Source organism: Phocoena sinus, chromosome 6, assembly GCF_008692025.1.
Source record: "Phocoena sinus isolate mPhoSin1 chromosome 6, mPhoSin1.pri, whole genome shotgun sequence".
NCBI lineage: Eukaryota > Metazoa > Chordata > Mammalia > Artiodactyla > Phocoenidae > Phocoena > Phocoena sinus.
The window spans coordinates 32923566-32941153 of NC_045768.1; the positions used below are offsets into that span (position 1 = coordinate 32923566).

A 17588-nucleotide genomic window follows, 5' to 3' on the forward strand; every position below is an offset into this window, starting at 1 on the left:
ATTTCATCCAAGATTTCTGGATGATTTCTATGACGATTCCGCTGGGTACCAGCTGCCTTTGAACACAGATCTGCCTGATGGAGTCATAGGCACACTCCTTGAAAACCACAGAACACCCAAAATAACAATGACCAAGACAGAGAAACCTAGAAGAAAACAAGCCAGGGCCACTGACAGTATCGTGCATTTGAATGACTACATGGTCATAGAAGAAACTGTCAATCCAACCAAAAAAACAATCTCCACAAAATGCTTTCTGCATATTTACTTGTAAATCTAAAGGTGGAGAGACTAAGGGCCCTAGCAGCCAGGCATAAGCAATGAGACTTGGTTTATGAATTTAAAAGTTTATTAGCCACAGGAAAAAAATGATTCCTTAAAATCAGTTTTCATTAAGTTCCCTGTAAAACAGTAAGCTTACAGAAAATTTCTTTCTCATGAACAGAAAATCACTATGCTTTTGGTCCAAGATATGTTGGGGTTTTTTTCCTTTCTTCTTCAGATGACAGACAGATGGATGTAGCGGAATCTATGAACGAGTGTACTTGCCCCAAATGTGCAACATAAATACAGAAGCGATGAACAGAAGACTCATAACCAATACTGGAACAGGGCCGCTGAAAATAAGAAAAGGCAGGCTTAGTTTCAGTAATAATACATTAATATATTTGTAATATTAAAGACTGCCTAGGGGAAAGCACCTAAGATCCATAGAAGAGTATTATTTACAACATTTAAAAATATTCCAAAAATTATTATTGTGGATATTTTGAGGGTGACAGCATTGCGGTTATTTAGAAAGGAGGAATCCTTATCTTTTAATGAAACATACTACAATATATACAAAAAAAGGATCTAATGTCTTAGAGACACTAGTCTCTTTAATTTCGTGCATCTGATATTCTCCATAATAAAAAGTAATTTAAAAAATTTCCCAAACTCTTTAAGTGCAAATGATCCAATTACCAAACTATTATTTCAAATTAATAAAGACCATCTTCATCGTCTAACTACAATAAACTTGGCATAACAAAGATGAATATCCCATTATAAGTTATGAAGCATTTTCAAATATATGATCCCATATGATTAACAAGCTCAAGACACAGGTGAAACAAATATTAATGTTATGAAATGAGAACACAGAGCCTAAGAACACAGAGCCAGAATGGAAAGGAGGGATCTGAACTCAGGTTTTCTGATTCCAAACATAGTGCTCATTTTACTGCTTTAAGGTTCCCATATTTAGGGGAGCAAACATTCTAGGCAACATTAATTAAGTTTGATTTATATTTAGTTTACTGTAGAAAGGAAGTAGATTTTACTCATCAGCCCTTCCCTAAATCAAATGCTTTCCAGGTTGAGAATTAGTACATGGGTTTCTTAAAAGTTAGAACTCCTTGATTTTACACAACCTGTCAATGCTGATGTCAGTCAAAGGCCTCATCTTTTTGACTCCTCTTGCCAACAACAGTTTTGGAGAATTCAAGATGTCACTTCACCTCCCAGGTGCACCTGGGGGTGGACACAGGAAAAGACCCCGGGAATCTTTATAATTTGGGCAGTACAGTAACCCAGCGGAGCAGGCGGTAACAAGAGTCCACTAGTGGACAATAATCAATGCACGGAGATCCAAGTCCTGCTACACTATTTTGTTCTTCCAAAATTTGTACAATTATGGGAGTAAACAAACTTAAAAGTACCTAGGAAGAGATCGTCGTCACGAGGCACTGGATCATACTGCCTTACTTTAAAGCGCAGTCAGGTAACATCAGCCATAAAGCATAAAGCTGAGAGTGCAGCGCTGAGACTCCAAGCGCTGGAGGGAGTCTGGAAACCAACTCTGTCCCTCACAAGCTATGACTGTGGCCCTGTGACTCACCTTCTCCAAACATTATTTGCCTCGTCTGTAAAGTGGGGATAATCACAGCACCTCTCTCATAGGGTTGCTGAGGTATTAAATATATTAACACACACACGGTGTAGGCTTCTAGTAAGCTCTCAGGAAATGCTACTATTATCAACCTGAAAAAAAATTCTAACTCCCAGGAAGAGCCAACAGCAAGCTCCAAGATGGTACCTGACTGCTCCAAGATGTGGATTTGAGGATACAATTTCCCAACTATGGCCTTTCACCAAAAACCTCTCTCTCTAGTATGATGAGACTGTGGTTTATGACACTGCAAAGGGATAGCTTCTCTCGATTCCTAGGACTCACAACAACAGCAAGCAAGCCTGGCTGCACAACAGCCCAAAGCAAGAACAAGCCAGATTCACCCACAAGAGAACAGTTGTTTCACCACCTCGATAAGGTTTAAAATGTTGTCCCCTGAATACCCTGAAGAGCTAGGGGCTCTGATATATTCAGAAAAATTACCTCTAACAAGGACCAAAACGCTGCCAACTCACACATCCCCAACCCCAAGAATTATTTCCTGAAATACATTCTCACCTTGTAAGTCTTCGTCATAACGGGGAAAATAAAAATCAATAAATAAAACAAAACCTCAAGAATTCTAGGCAAGTCTTTCTAAATTAAGTTTGTGATCTAAGTCAACCTACTGGTCAAGTTAATTAAACTAATCCAAATAAATCTGATTATGTCTCTGTTACCAAACAGGCAGAATGGAAAGAGCATGGAATTTAACAGTCCCTGAATATCTGGTTCCAGCTCTTGCTGGCTGTTTGTCTTTGACAAGTAGCTTTGCCTCTATGAATCTGAGCTTCTGAACCTGATGTGCTATATGAATGAGAGCTGCTGTCATTATTCCAATTCCTCATCCACTGGATTCAGTCAGGAAACAGCTGTAAGCAGTGGTGTCCTAGAGCCTACCTGGTCAGAAACCTGTGGAATTAGGTTTCACAGTACCAGAAAGCGAGGTGAGGCGTGGGGACAGGGCTTCCCAGGGATGCCCATATCCCATCACCTAATGAGCATTCCCAGGCCTAGAACTTGAGAAGTGATACGGATCCAGTCACCACCCACCAACGGCAAGGAGGTAACACAGCCTAATGCAGAAACTCCCATTAGACTGCAATAATATCAGCCTATGCCTCCAGGAGAGCTTTGAAAAATCACCTAGCTCCTATTCAAATGGTTACTCCTCTATTTCTCAGTGTGGGATAAGAACACCAAATGAAGAGCAATTTCACCTAATTAAACCGTTTTCCCTCCAGTTCTCTCTATTCCCATCATTTATTCTAACAGAGCTACATGAAGATGTTCCCTTGCTTTCACTCAAACCATAAACAGATGTCATTCCAGGCCCTAAACTAATTGGCTGCTATATGGACAAACCAGACCCCGCCCACCCGGCACAAAGGAAGCTGCTGTGTATTACAAATCTCATCAAAGCAAACACCACTGGTGGCAGAGACAGAGTGCTGCCAAAGGGCTCTGTGATTCTGGACAGAAACACAAGGTCTGCTCCCAGGACTTACACCTTGAGCCCCGGTGAATCTTCTGTGTAGAATCGCCACATCCCCCCAGTGCCTGCTGAGGTCGTGCGGCCTGCGCTCCTCGTTCCACAGCTGGCATTTTTCCTGTGAAGAGAAAAAACGTGACAAATGGCCTTTTCTTGGAAATCCTTATCAGAGCATTATAACATATGCTACCATTACACTGGTAAAGAACCAAAATATTAACTTTTTCTTTGCTAATACCTCCTTGCTTTTGCTTGCTTTTACTCCACTGATCATGACCACTAAGAACTGAGTACCCACCATACACTGATGCATACAATAACCCAGAAAAGTACTTACCATCTCCATTTTATAAATGAGGAAAATGAGGCTCATAAAAGGCTAGGCAAAGTGCCGAAGACCACATAGCCAGCAGGCAGCCACGCTCGGCTGTGGACCCAGTTCTGACTTGAGCCCATCCACTTGCTCACACATATGGGCACCTCATTTGGACAGTGCACTTCAGTTTCACTTCACATGTATTTTTGTGAAGTCAAGTAAAAAACTCCTGCTTAAAAATACCCTGAATCCCTATTACCTGATTTTTAAATGACTACTTTAAAATGTTTTTAAATTACTGTATTTTCTACAAAAAAGACAAAAAACATAAGTTGTAATTGTAATCCAAGTCTCAAAACAGAGTATATATTTTATGAAAAATTATTTTGCAATCTGTTTTCATTATTTTGATATACTGACTATAGATCCTGGACAGAGGTAGGATGTGAAAAAAATGCAGGAAACACCCAACCAGAACTTGTCCCTCACAAAGGGATCAAGGCTTGTGAAGTGAGCTGTGTGGTGCAGGGCAGCCCTGGCACACAGAAGCAGCGAACAGCACTAATGCCACTGACCAGGAAGGAAGCCAGGGAATCCTTTCCCTCCTCTCCTCGGTCACTAGGAAACCCTCCCCAACAGCTATTCTCCCACACAGCACTCCTCCAATCCCACTTCTCATTTCCCCTCAGTGCAAAACTGGTACCACGTAAAAATAAGTAGTAAGTATGAGGTCAGAAGAAACCTTCAGCCCATTTATCACCAACTCAGAAATTCTAGGGAAGGGGAAAGGAAGAGAGAGAAAGCCCTGTCCCGTCACCACCCCTCGCCATTAACCGAATCCCAACACACCCTCCCTCAAAATCCCATTCCAGTTATCCGTGGACTGCTGGTTCTGGATTTTTGAAAAAAGACGGGCATACAGGGAGAAACCAAAAGTGAATACCCTGTCCCCACCGTCTCTTCTTGCCTCCCAACTCTGGTTCCTAATCCCCACCTCACCCTACCACAGACTTGATTCCACACTCTGAATGCAAGAAGCACTGGCCTAGAGCTCAGGGAACCTGCCCTGCTGCATGGAGTGGGAGAGTGGAGTCCTGGTTCCAGTGTGGGCTCCAGCAAAAAGAGCTGTGTTCATGCTAGAAATCTAAAAACAATTAGTGTCAAACGATGATTTTGATGTACTGTACTAAAAAGATTACATTTCAGACACATTAATTATGGGCTACATGGTCACCTGGGAACTTCTAACTCCATCTGTATGACTGTTTCTATGGGAAAACTGATTGTAAACTGTACAGGGATTTACAGAGAAATTCATACACTTACAAAAGCTTTCACACACACAGATACACATCATCTAATTGGTGGAGTAGGTACGTGAAATTTTCCTCGTTCATAAAAAGGAACTTGAGCTAGATGATAAACCCAGTGTGGACATAAGTCATCGGCTGAGCCAAGACTAGGACCCAGGTACTTTCTACTATTCCCACACCCACCCAACTCCAGTTCCTGTCTTCAAAATCTCCAGGAGCCCCCAAGGAATCAGTCTGTGCTCTTTGAAGATTTCTTACATCTGCTGGCACACAGACATAGCAGAGGATTCAGGCCACCTAGAAATACCAAAAATGTACTCAAAATACCTCCCATCCCCCCTACCGGGAAGCTAGGTAGAAGTTAACAGAGCCCATTTTAATCTCCTAAATTTCTTTTTGGGGTCTATTTTACCCTTTCTTTCTGGCCACTGTGTAACTGCTCCCTCCTCCTATACCCTAACGCAATGGTTTTCATAACCAACCTTGAACATACTTTGTTCTAACATGGTGGTCTTCTGGCTGTTCCTCAAAGAAGCCAAGCTCATTCCCACCTCAGAGTCTTTACACTTAACTATTCCTGTCTAGGAAGCCTATTCCTCCCCGGACCATTGCATAATTTGCTCCCTTGTCTCTTTTAGGTCTCTACTCACCTGTCACCTACTCTGAACACCCTATCCTCACCCACCCTCTAGTCTCCACACAACTTTATTTTTCTTCTTGGCCTTACTGCCTGAAATTATCTATTTATTTGCCTTGTTTATGGTCTCTTACATTGGAATATAAGGTTCATGAGGTCAAACCCTGACTAGCCTGTCCACAGATACAGCCTCATGACTGGAACAGTGCCTGGCATGTACCCTCAATAACTATTTGATGACTTCCTTAATACCCCAGCTAGTCCATCACCTTACTATGCCTGATTCCCATTAATCCTGAACACTAGAGACTGTCATACAGAGTGAAGTCAGAAAGAGAAAAACAAATATCGTATATTAATGCATATATGTGGAATCTAGAAAAATGGTGCAGATGAGCCAGTCTGCAAGGCAGAAATAGAGACACAGATGTAGAGAACAAATGTACGGACACCAAGGGGGGAAAGCATGGCGGGGGGGTGCTGTGATGAATTGGGAGATTGGGACTGACATGTATACACTAATATGTATAAAACAGAAACTAAGAACCTGCTGTATAAAAAGAAATTCAAAAAAAAAATCCTGAACACTGAAGCATTTTAAGGCTTTACAGTTTACAATGTGTTATTGCTCCTTTTCATCCTAGCAACTTCCATTTATACTGTGGTAACAGAGCAAGGACTCCAACCCTGGCCTGACCTTAAATCCCATAGTTAATTCTCAAGGTTCTACTTCTATTACCTCATTGAACATGGAGACAGAATGCAAATCTGTGGACTACATAATCCACAGCACTATTATTAACTGTTAGCTTCAACTTTTTCTTATAGACTCACAAAGAGAGAATATATTCTCGAACAGTCAATACCTATTACATTACACTCATGAAATAATACTTAGAAGAGTGCCAAGATTCTAGATGGGAACTCTGTAGGGTCTTTCAGTACATACAGCCATGGTCTGTTGAATTACACTGGCCCCAGCGGTAGTGAATTCTAAAAGACATCAACACCCCCAACTTGATAAGCTCCATCTGTCCTCAAATGTTTGTTTCTCCATTTCACTTGTGCAGCAGTTATTTCAATTTTATTAAGTAAATACTTGTTTCATTTATTTGATAAACACATGATTTCTCTTTTTTTTAAGAGTTTTCAGATGATCAAACTTCTCTGCCACAGTGTTACCAATTCTCCTTAACTAGACCCACTCCCCAAGGAACTGTACCGATAGGACAGGTTTTCCATTCCAGCACAAAGAATCTTTGAAATCCAGCGTGGGAACAAGACAGCACCCCAAGCCCAAATAACCTACACCACAGCCTGACACACTTCCCAGCTGGTCCATCCCAGCCTTACCTTGAACATCTTGATGACAGGGAACTCACAATCATTCAGGGTCATCTTAGCATTTCTCACAGTTCTACTGGAATTGTTTTTGCTCTAAGACGAAATCTGTCTCATGTAAGTTCAAATCATCAGTTTTAGATTTACCTACTGTAGCCAACAAGAGAAGTCTCATCCCTCTTCACATCCTTGAGAATAGTTTTTGTGTATCTCTTCAAGGTCTTTTCCTCTCTAGATAAAACCCCCACTGGTTCCTTCAAAATAATCCCAAGATTACAGGGTGGCTTGATTCCTTCCCTCACTCATCATTTATTGTGTCAGCCTAATGGTAGGATAGAGCTGATGGGCAGTTTTTGTCAAAGTCTAATGAAGGAGATAAACATGGAAACATAAATGCTATTAGAAGGGTATGAACAAAATGGGAGTAAAAGAGAAGACTAGTAGCTGCTGTTGCCTTTGCAGTCAGGGAAGGCCTCAAGAGGAAATAATCCCTGAGCCTAGTCTTGGAGAATATACACAAATGGCCGGAGGGGTGGGGGTGGGGGTGGGGGGGGTGTCTAGTGAGTTCAGAAAACAGTAATAAGCTCACTGTTGCTGGATCACAGGAGAGAGAGAAGAAAAGCGATTAGGCTGGGGAGAAAAAAAAACCCACCATCAAGAGCTTTGGTAACCCTCTCCACCTCCCCACCGTGTTTAAGTTCAGCAACAAGAAACTAACCAGCAGTGTGCCAGAATCAGAGCAGAAGATGCATTAAAGTGGATATGATCTGGAGAGGAGGCGAGTTAGGTAGAAAATTCTCTAGATGTGAGAAACTGAGTGTTAAACTGAGGCAGTAGAAATGGAGAAGGAAAAAACAGATGAGAAGTTCTTCATGTACAATATAAACGTACTGGATAAAGACAGCATTAAAAGAATCCAAGATGACGCTGAAGTTCTGGCTTTGAGTGAACGAGTTTACAGCAGTGCTTTATGGACGTAGGGAGATATAACTGGCGGCGGGAGCTGAGGTGAAAGGAAAGACTGAGCTGCGCATTAGACGAGTCATGTTAGACCGAGTGTGTATGGGACTTCCAGATAGAAATGTGAGTGAAGAGCTCAGGTCTAAAGACACCATTTTAATGACATCGGTTTTCTCAATGCTGTCTATGACCTTACTCCAGTTTAACTTTCCTTTTTCAAGAGTGGTACTCAAAGCTGAGCAGTGTGAAGAAAATATTGCCTCCCTCTCGAGACGCAAAAGACCAAGAAGTCTTTAACTACCCCTACGGTCACATCACAGGCAGCTAGCTCGTTCTGCCCTTATGAATCTTAACATCCCGGGATCTCCTTCTCAGGACCAACGAATTCTTGGGCCCTGTCCCTCGGAGCCCACAGCCGAGAGGGTCGCAAGATCCTTACCTCTGCCGGACTGTGGATCCCGCCGCCCGGGCGGCCACTGCTTTGCTGGGAGAGCGCCCTGAGGAGCCCACGTTAGTACCACTGGGGGTCGGACCAGGCTGTAGAGGTAGACAAGGAGAGAGACTGGTAAGCGCCGCCGGCCGGCCCCCAGACCCCAGGCTCTGACGGCCGAGACCGGGACATGCACGGGGGGCTGGGGAAAACAAGGGAGCCGCGGAAGCAGGACAAAGCGTAAGGCAGGAATCTCGGCGCCTGGGAGAAGCCGGGACAAGGAGGGACGGCTGAGGCCACAAACCATGCTGGAGACAGGAGGGTGGCAGGAAGCTGAAGTGGACAGCGGAGAAGCGGTGGAGCCCGGCGGCCGGAGGGACTGACTCAGGTCCCGCCCCCAGACCTGCTGGCAGGGTCCTCGCTGACTCCAGGGACGCCTGGGCTGTCCTACGATATGCCTGTAGGAATTTTGCAAGAGGAGACCCTGTGAGCTGCTGTATGGGAATTACAGACATCATGTATTTTTCCTTTGGATCACAGCGTCCTTCCTAGAGTCCAGTCTCAACCAATGGGAGGATCTAGCCATGATGAGACGAGAAATTTACTCCGGCAGTTACTAGGCACCTACAGATTTGCGCTGACGTGACCTAACCGACGCACGCGCCGCGGGGCGTGGTCGGTCCCCGTTTTGGGCCATCTGGGAAGCTGGAGGAAGGAGCTTGTGCGGAAGCCTTTAAGCGTGAGAGGTAAAGGTGCGGCTCCCGGGCTATGGCGGAGGAGCAGGGCCAAGATGAGGACCTGGATCCTAAACCGTCCGTGTTGTTTCTGCACCCGGACCTGGGTGTGGGCGGCGCCGAGCGGCTGGTTGTAGACGCAGCCCTGGCGCTGCGGGCGCGCGGATGTAGCGTGAAGATCTGGACTGCGCACTACGACCCCGGCCACTGCTTCGCGGAGAGCAGGGAGCTGCCGGTGCGCTGCGCCGGGGACTGGCTGCCTCGCAGCCTGGGCTGGGGCGGCCGCGGCGCCGCTATCTGCGCCTACGTGCGCATGATCTTCCTGGCTCTGTACGTGCTGTTCCTTGGCGACGAGGAGTTCGACGTGGTAGTGTGCGACCAGGTGAGGTGGCCACGACCGGCCCTCGCCGCCCCTCTTTTTCTCACTACTGAGGGCGCGCCGCATGACCTCTGCTGACCTCTCCCTGTCTGTGGTTCGGAAAGATCGGAACTGATCTGGAGAGATCAAAGTGGGAGTGAGACTGTGGTTCTCAAACTTTAGTGTGGACCCGTTAAAGTGGCAGATTGCTTGGCCCCACTCTCAGGTGTTTTCATCCTGGGCCCCTGAGGTGGGGCCCCGAAATCTGCATCTTCACTGGATCATCGGGAGATTCTGAAGCATGTGGGCCTTGGTGCTCTCTCTAAGAAACGCAAGCATTAGAAGTCAGCCTTCAGTCATGTTTTGTATGTCTTCCATGTTTTGCATTATTTCTCTTAACACTAGTTCCAAGCCACATGCATCCCACTGTAGCATTTGCTGTCAGGCCACTCCGCTCCTCAGCAGTGTCATGTGTTTAATAAAACCCTAAGCTAAACATGTCATGTCTCTATTAAAACTTTAACATGGCTCCCCATTAGTCTTTGGAGAAAAGTCCAGGCTCTTTACCTTGGTAGATAATGTCCACCTGGATCTGGGCTCTAGCTATTCTAGACTCTTTCTGTGTTTTGTTTTTTTATCCCCAAAAATATTTATTTTAAAAAGTAACACCTACTCAGGACTAAAAATTCAAATAATAAGAAAGACTAGAATGTAAAAGCCCCATTCTAGTTCCGCTCCCTAAAGATAGCCACTGTTAACAGTTTCTTCTGTATGCTCTCAGAAATGGTCTGTGGCTATACCAGCATATGATGTCTGTTCATAGACATATTTTATTTGTAATAATTAGGATTATGGCACACCTACTATTGGACAACTTGCTCTTTTTCACCAAAAATTTTTACTTGAGATATCCTTACGTATCAATATTAGAGATTCACTTCATTCTTCATAGTGGCTGGAAAATTTGCTTTTGTTTGACTGTACCATCATTTATACATTCTCCTGCTAAAGGACAGTATCAGTGTGACCAGTTTTTTGTGAATAGATCAGTGTTGTAATGAACATCTTTATGCCTTTTTTATTGTACTTCTGCAAGCATAGCCTTTGAAATTCATAATAATAAAATTGGTAGGTCAAAATTGGTAGGTCAAAGAGTTGTACATCTTAAATGTCAGTAGCTTTTGCCAGATTTGTCTTCTGTCATTCTACTGTTCTGTCATTCTACTCTCCCACAGTGATAGAGCCTGTTACTCCATGCTTTTGTTCACATTGGATGTTATCGGCATTTTATTCTTTGCCAAACTAATAGGTGGAAATGGCATCACGTTTGTATTTGTATTTCTTTAATTATTACTTCTGAGTTACTTTTGATCATCCTTGCTTGTGTACACGCTATTTCTTTTTGAGAAACGTGGACATTTACCAAATATCCTGCATGTGTAAAATTAGTCAGTAAGCATGAGGCAGCTGAGACTGTAGTGGATAGAGAAAAAACCGAGCTTGGAAGTGGGAGACCTGGATTCAAGTTCCATATCAGCTATTTTCTAAGTAGCTTTGGATAAATCCCTCAATATCCCTAAAGCTCACCTTTTTCAGGTGTTAAGTGAGCCGGAGATTGACTTGTAAAGATTACCCAACAGGAAAGTCTCTAGTAATGATTATGGTTAACATTTCAATAAATACTGAGCACATAGTGTGTGCTAAATTCTTACATGTTTTACATGCACCAGTGCATTTAAAAATGACAAAAACTGTATGGGTTTTTTTTTTAAACTGAAATTGTCACCAATTTACAGAAGAAGAAACTGAGGCCCAGAGAGAGAGGTATATTACTTGGTCATGGTCACACAGCTAGCTAGTAGAGTTGAAATTCAAACCCTGTCAATCTTGATTCCAGAGCCTACACTCTAAACTACTATAGTTCATTCATTCACTTCCTTAGGACGAGGAAGATACTGGAGTGGCTCTGTCCAGTGAGGTAGCCACTAGCCATAGGTGGCTATTGAGCACCTGAAATGTGGCTAGTCTGGACTGAGATGTGCAGTAAGTGTAAAATACACATCTGATTTTAAAGATTTAATGTGAAAAAGAAAAAAAGAATAGAAGATCTCATCAACTTTCTAAGTATTAATTACATTTTGAAGTGATAGTATCTTAGATAAAATACATTAAAATTAATTTAACCTTTAAGAAGTTGTTAGTGTAGTGACTAGATTTTTATTTCCATTGGACAGTGCTGTTCTAGAGGAAACCACTGGACTTGCAGCTTTAAATATTTAGCGCATATCCAGAAACTGCCTGCCAGCTTTCTGTATACCAGGCATTGTACCAGGTGAGAGTCTGGGGGCACACAACGCAGAACCAGACATTGCCCATGAAGGGCCCACAGACTAGCAGGCAGGGTAGGTATCTGTTTCTTTGATTTGGTTGAAGTTTAGTTGACCAGTCACTTCATCTGCTGTTGATTTTTGCTTTGGCTAGGTGTCTGCCTGTATCCCAGTGTTCAAGCTGGCCAGACGGCGTAAGAAAATCCTGTTTTACTGTCACTTCCCAGATCTGCTTCTCACCAGGAGAGATTCTTTTATTAAGCGCCTATACAGGGCCCCAATTGACTGGGTAGAGGAATACACCACAGGCATGGCAGACTGCATCTTGGTCAACAGCCGGTTCACAGCTGCCATTTTTAAGGAAACGTTCAAGTCCCTGTCTCACATAGACCCCGATGTCCTCTACCCATCTCTGAATATCACCAGCTTTGATTCAGCTGTTCTTGAAAAGCTTGATGACATAGTCCCCAAGGGGAAAAAATTCATACTCCTCTCCATCAACAGATATGAAAGGAAGAAAAATCTGACTTTGGCACTAGAAGCCCTAGTAAAGCTGCGTGGAAGATTGTCATCCCAAGATTGGGACAAAGTTCATCTGATCATTGCAGGTGGTTATGATGAGAGAGTCCTGGAGAATGTACAACACTACCAGGAATTGAAGAAAATGGTCCAGCAGTCTGACCTAGGCCAGTACGTGACTTTCCTTCGGTCTTGCTCGGACAAACAGAAAATCTCACTCCTCCACGGCTGCATGTGTGTGCTTTACACACCAAGCAATGAGCACTTTGGCATCGTTCCCTTGGAGGCCATGTACATGCAGTGCCCAGTCATTGCTGTTAATTCAGGCGGGCCCTTGGAGTCCATTGTCCACAGCGTCACAGGGTTTCTGTGTGAGCCTGACCCAGTTGACTTCTCAGAAGCAATAGAAAGGTTCATCCATGAACCTTCCTTAAAGGCCACAATGGGACTGGCCGGAAGAGCCAGGGTGAAAGAGAAGTTTTCCCCTGAAGCATTTACAGAACAGCTTTACCAATATGTCACCAAGCTGCTGGTATAGTCAGATTTTTTTCAGGTGTTTATGCTGTATTCATTAACATCACATTTGTAGATTGTTGACCCAGTTTTGAAACCAAAGAAAAAAAGCCTAGTATCTAAGGCAGAAGAGATTTTTTTTTTTAACATACTTGAATCTTAAATCTGAATCACCTTCCTGTACCCCCATATCTCCCAGTCTGCTTTTTTAGAAAAAAATAGTATCTTTTAGGCTGTAATAATTCTGAGTCTTACCAATGTTGATTAAGATATAAATATGGTACAATTTCACATTCAGCAGAATATTTTAATTATATGTTCTCTAGACTGTTGCTGTACGAATAAATTTTGAGTTATTTTGTGCCTTATTTGGTTTTAACACTTTAAGTGTATCATCATCAAAGTTGATTAATTTGGCTTCATAGTGTAATCAGAAGACACTTACTGTAGTTTCCAGAATCAGTCCACCTCAGTGTTCAATGACCTCTGTTAGGAAATTTTTGTTAGTCATACCTTTGCCTGGATCCATAGCAAGAATGCTGTGTATTTTTTTTTAACAAAGATGATTTGTTGTGTTTTTGCATACAGACATGACAATAAATGATGTTTATCATAGGAAGAGACAAAATACTAGATTTTGGCCTCTGTGATCTATGGTGGTGGTGTTAGGACTATAGACAGCCAAGCCTGAATCAGAAACTAGAGTTAACTGGATATTGGAATGAATGGCTATTGTCACGTGTGCAGCGTGCATCTTCGTTAGGGTTTGTTTCCTAGTGTTATCTGAGTCATCAGCTTCATTAATATTTGTGTTTTATTAAGTAAGCGCCTGCTAAGTGTAAGACACAAGTGCTTTTTTTTTTTTTTTTTTTTGCGGTACGCGGGCCCCTCACTGCCGTGGCCTCTCCCGCCGCGGAGCACAGGCCCCGGACGCGCAGGCTCAGCGGCCATGGCTCACGGGCCCAGCCGCTCCGCGGCACGCGGGATCTTCCCGAGCCGGGGCACGAACCCATGCCCCCTGCGTCAGCAGGCGGACTCCCAACCACTGCGCCACCAGGGAAGCCCGACACAAGTGCTTTTTATCCTTCAAGGCCTGCCTCATGCCACTGCTGTGAAGCTTTCCTTGACCCTCTACCCAGCTCCCGAACTGGAAGTGACCTTCCCCTTCCACTTTCTCTGACCTTCTGGTGGCACTGACCAGTCTTAGAGTTCATTATTTACCTATTGGTCTAAGTACAAATAAACATAAAGCACTTTCTCACATATCGTTAAAGCTAAATTCATTTTTAGAAATAGCAAAGATCACTAGCCAAAGGTTCCACATTAATCAACTCTAAGAGCACAGACTTGAGAGCCTAACAGCTTGTGTGACTTTGGGCAAATTGCTTAATCTCTGGGCCTCAGCTTCTTCATCTGTAAAGTGGAGTAACTACTCTTGTACTTTCTTCATAGGGTGGTTGTGATGGATTACCATAATATATGTAAAGTACTTAAAATAGTAGTTGGCATATAGTATGGGCTCTATAAATACTAGCTATTTTGCAATTTAGGGTTATCAAAAATTAACTGTCGAAGTTCCGTGTGGTTTCGCGCTGCGCTACTATGTTGTTCTTTGGGGTTCTTTAGAGCATGAAGTTTCAGGTTGTGATTTATCACATCAGTCTATACCACAGGAGTATTTTATTTTATTTTATTAATGTTTAAATCACTACCAAATTTAATGTTGTCAGACTTAGTATTCATTAACATTTCATTACATTTAGAAAGATTGGATTCTCGCAGGAGTATTTTAATGAAATGAAATGACTGTACCAGTAAGGAGTTCACTAAAATGAGAGTGTCAGGTTTATTGAGTCTTTTATGGAATGAAAAGTTCAGTTGAGTTCTCTTTCCTTTGGCGTCGTGAAAGCTTGCCATCCAGTAAAGTAGCTCATCCCATCTTTTGTGGCTTGGTGCATGTATTTCTCAGGGAACTGCAGCCTTTCCAGAAAGGCCTGATGGCTCTGACCACTGGGTTTAGGACAGACAGACTCAGTCATGTGCTGAGCCATAACTGATGCTTACCCATTCCAAGCACTAAAACTTTTGCCTATTTGACCATTTTTATGCAGACCCCTCCAAAATGGGCTACCTGGGTTCATGGGCCTTAAGTTTAACTTCCCTTCATTGTCTGAGGTCCCAGCAGGTGACAGTAAGACCACAGATCTGGAAAGGATGCAAAGCCCTGCCTGAGCTTCCAGCCTCTGGTGCATCTTGGACCTAGGATGGAGCTTTGCCCATAGGAGGTATTCACAGCTTCCAGAGCTAAGGTGAAGTTAGGAGAAATAGAAGCATAGAAGACTGAAGTGAACTGTCCAGGACCTTAACAGTAGTAATTCTTCTGGCACTTAACTGTGGGCCATGAGACACATATCAGACAACTCATGACATCCTAACAGTTCTATGAGGTGTCGGTACTCTTCCCTTTCGAGATGAGTGTGGTTAAGCAGTTGCCTGTGTCACACAGCCTGGAGGGATGGGCAGCATCTCAAGTCTTTGATTCCAAAGTCCAACCACTTTACTGTTCTTCAGTCTGCCTCCACCCTGACCAAGCTCCTTGTGTGTGTATTCAGTCAAAAGTCCTCTACCCCACTGCAGGCACACCTGTTCAGGTCCTCAGGTTTAGAAAGACTTTGTTATTCATTTTCCCTTTTCATCTTCAGAGCAGTTTTGTGAGGTGGGTATGATTGTCTCTCATTTTATACACAAAGAGGCTCAGAGAGATGAAAGACTTGCTCAAGGGCACAATTGAAAGGTGAGTGAACCAGGATTCAACCCATGATTACCTGACCCATCCAGGATGGCACATATCAGAATTTCTCAGCCAGTTCCCCTTTGACAATCATAAATATCACACGTCCTTCAATACTTTATGAAATTCAACATAAATATAGCATTCTTTGAGTCAAATCAAAGCTGGGGGACAGGACACTTTTCTGTCTTCAAATTAGTGCTCTGACCCTAAAAGAGGTACTGATGTCCCACACCCACCTCATTGCCCTATCCCAACCCCGTGAGAATTGCAGCTTGGAGGCCATGCCACCTGCCCTCACTGTTGCAGACATTGGGTCATTGAAAGTCCTAGTGGAGTTATCAGGGTCATTTCCTTGCACAAAGCAGAAATGCAAGCTGTTGTAACTCAAAAGGTTTTAAGAGTTGGGTGTTTGAAAAAATCCACACCAGAAAATACTGTCACGTCCCCACCCCCATCCAAGGATGGGTGAGCTGGAGATGGAAGCTTCTTTCCCATGCAGTCTCTTTCAAAGAGGTCACTGTTTTCCTGTGTCAGCTCACTCACCTGTGCACATGGATGCAACCCCTGACCCCTCACTGCCTTCCATGGATCACCAGTTAGCTCAGATTATACACACATACACACACACACACACACACACACACACACACACACACACACACACATGAGATGGAGGTGGGGCTGGATGCATGTACTTAGAAAAGACATCCACTCACTCAGCTGACGGGGAGCAGTATTGTGGTTCTTCCTGTTTGGAAAGGATCTAATGACTAATGATACTGAAGCCCTATTTGGCCAGCCTTTAGAGTTGGCAAAGCCCTTTCCAGGTTGTTTCATTTGCCCTTCACAGCATCTTTCCAGGCAATTATTGTAGCTATGCTTACTGTTGAAAAGCTGAGGCTTACAGCCAGGAAGCCCTGGACCAAGTCAACAGTTCTCTCAGTTGTACTACAGATGCGTCATCAGTAACTGCCTCACCACCTTCTAACGGGCCCACTATGCCAGTTTCACTTTTACTGTCTTCTCCTTCCATAAAGAAAATGAGGCACCTGGACACTCCACTTGTTCATGACCATCAGCCCTTCTCTGTCCACCTCTGCCAACATCACTAACTGTCCTGTGACCTCCTTTCTTTGCATTTCCAACTCCCTGAATCAAGTAGACTAGGACCCCAGATATCACGCAACCTAATTTACTATTACACAGATGGGAAAACAGGCCCAAAAAGAGAAAGGGACCTGCCTGAGGTCACACAGAGGGACAATTGCAGCCCTCCTCTAACTTCATTCTGAAGCCCCTCACACCACCTCTACTTTGTCCAAAACCCCTTATATCCTGCGACTTCCTTTGAACTTCTTACTGCTTCATTCCTAACCTCAGTCCCCTGCAGCTCTGTCCCCAACAGCCTGTGAGGGTGCCACCACCCAGACACCAGTGCTCTCCTGCCTGCTAGCTGAGCGGTGGGGAGCTTTCTCAGTGACAACTGTCGTCTGATTAAACAGCAACCCTTGGCAGGGGAGATAGGGGGAGATTTTACCACACTGCCTCCGAGCCAAGGGGCTGCTAGAGCCAGCACTGTGTCCTTGTCCAGCGGACTGGGGATTGCGTGGAGCTCACAGTAAGGGTTAACTGGTCTTGTTACCCAGAAACAGAACCACAAGCAAATGCTGAACTGTCTTGTAGGAAGCACTATCACTAGGCTAGCCACTGAAGTCATTTGAGACAAATATAGCCTAGAAGTCTCTCAGGGGTTGTGTGTATGTATGTGTGTGTATATGTATGTGTGTGTGTCTGTGTGTGTTGGGGGTTTGGGGGGGGAGGGCACAGGTGTAGCACAGGTGTGACTTACCTTTGTGACCTGCCACTCACCCGAGAAATTTACAGGCAGAATTAGAGCAGACTGCTAAGTTGATGAAGTCAG

General features: G+C 43.9%; 2 protein-coding genes across 2 annotated transcripts; one reads left to right on the forward strand and one right to left on the reverse strand.

Moving 5' to 3' along the window:
* Positions 1 to 331: 331 nt before the first annotated feature.
* SEC61B (SEC61 translocon subunit beta) lies at positions 332 to 9040 on the reverse strand. Its single transcript, XM_032635862.1, has 4 exons — positions 8727 to 9040; positions 8432 to 8529; positions 3442 to 3543; positions 332 to 617 (listed from the first exon to the last, which is right to left on the reverse strand). Exons 1-4 carry the CDS (start codon positions 8727 to 8729, stop codon positions 530 to 532), a joined length of 291 nt encoding a protein of 96 aa, XP_032491753.1. The 5' UTR covers positions 8730 to 9040; the 3' UTR covers positions 332 to 529.
* Positions 9041 to 9096: 56 nt separating this feature from the next.
* ALG2 (ALG2 alpha-1,3/1,6-mannosyltransferase) lies at positions 9097 to 13501 on the forward strand. The gene is made up of 2 exons (XM_032635861.1): positions 9097 to 9538; positions 11996 to 13501. Exons 1-2 carry the CDS (start codon positions 9191 to 9193, stop codon positions 12896 to 12898), a joined length of 1251 nt encoding a protein of 416 aa, XP_032491752.1. The 5' UTR covers positions 9097 to 9190; the 3' UTR covers positions 12899 to 13501.
* Positions 13502 to 17588: the final 4087 nt, after the last annotated feature.

Bases quoted from the DNA above. Each gene is read 5' to 3' on its own strand.
- SEC61B (XM_032635862.1), bottom strand. The intron at 3,544-8,431 runs GTAAGGATCTTG...TTCTCTTCACAG, and splicing joins GGATCCACAGTCCGGCAGAG to GAAAAATGCCAGCTGTGGAA. The intron at 618-3,441 runs GTAAGTCCTGGG...TCTTATTTTCAG, and splicing joins GATTCACCGGGGCTCAAGGT to CGGCCCTGTTCCAGTATTGG.
- ALG2 (XM_032635861.1), top strand. From the start codon at position 9,191: ATGGCGGAGGAGCAGGGCCAAGATGAGGACCTGGATCCTAAACCGTCC. The intron at 9,539-11,995 runs GTGAGGTGGCCA...TGCTTTGGCTAG, and splicing joins ACGTGGTAGTGTGCGACCAG to GTGTCTGCCTGTATCCCAGT.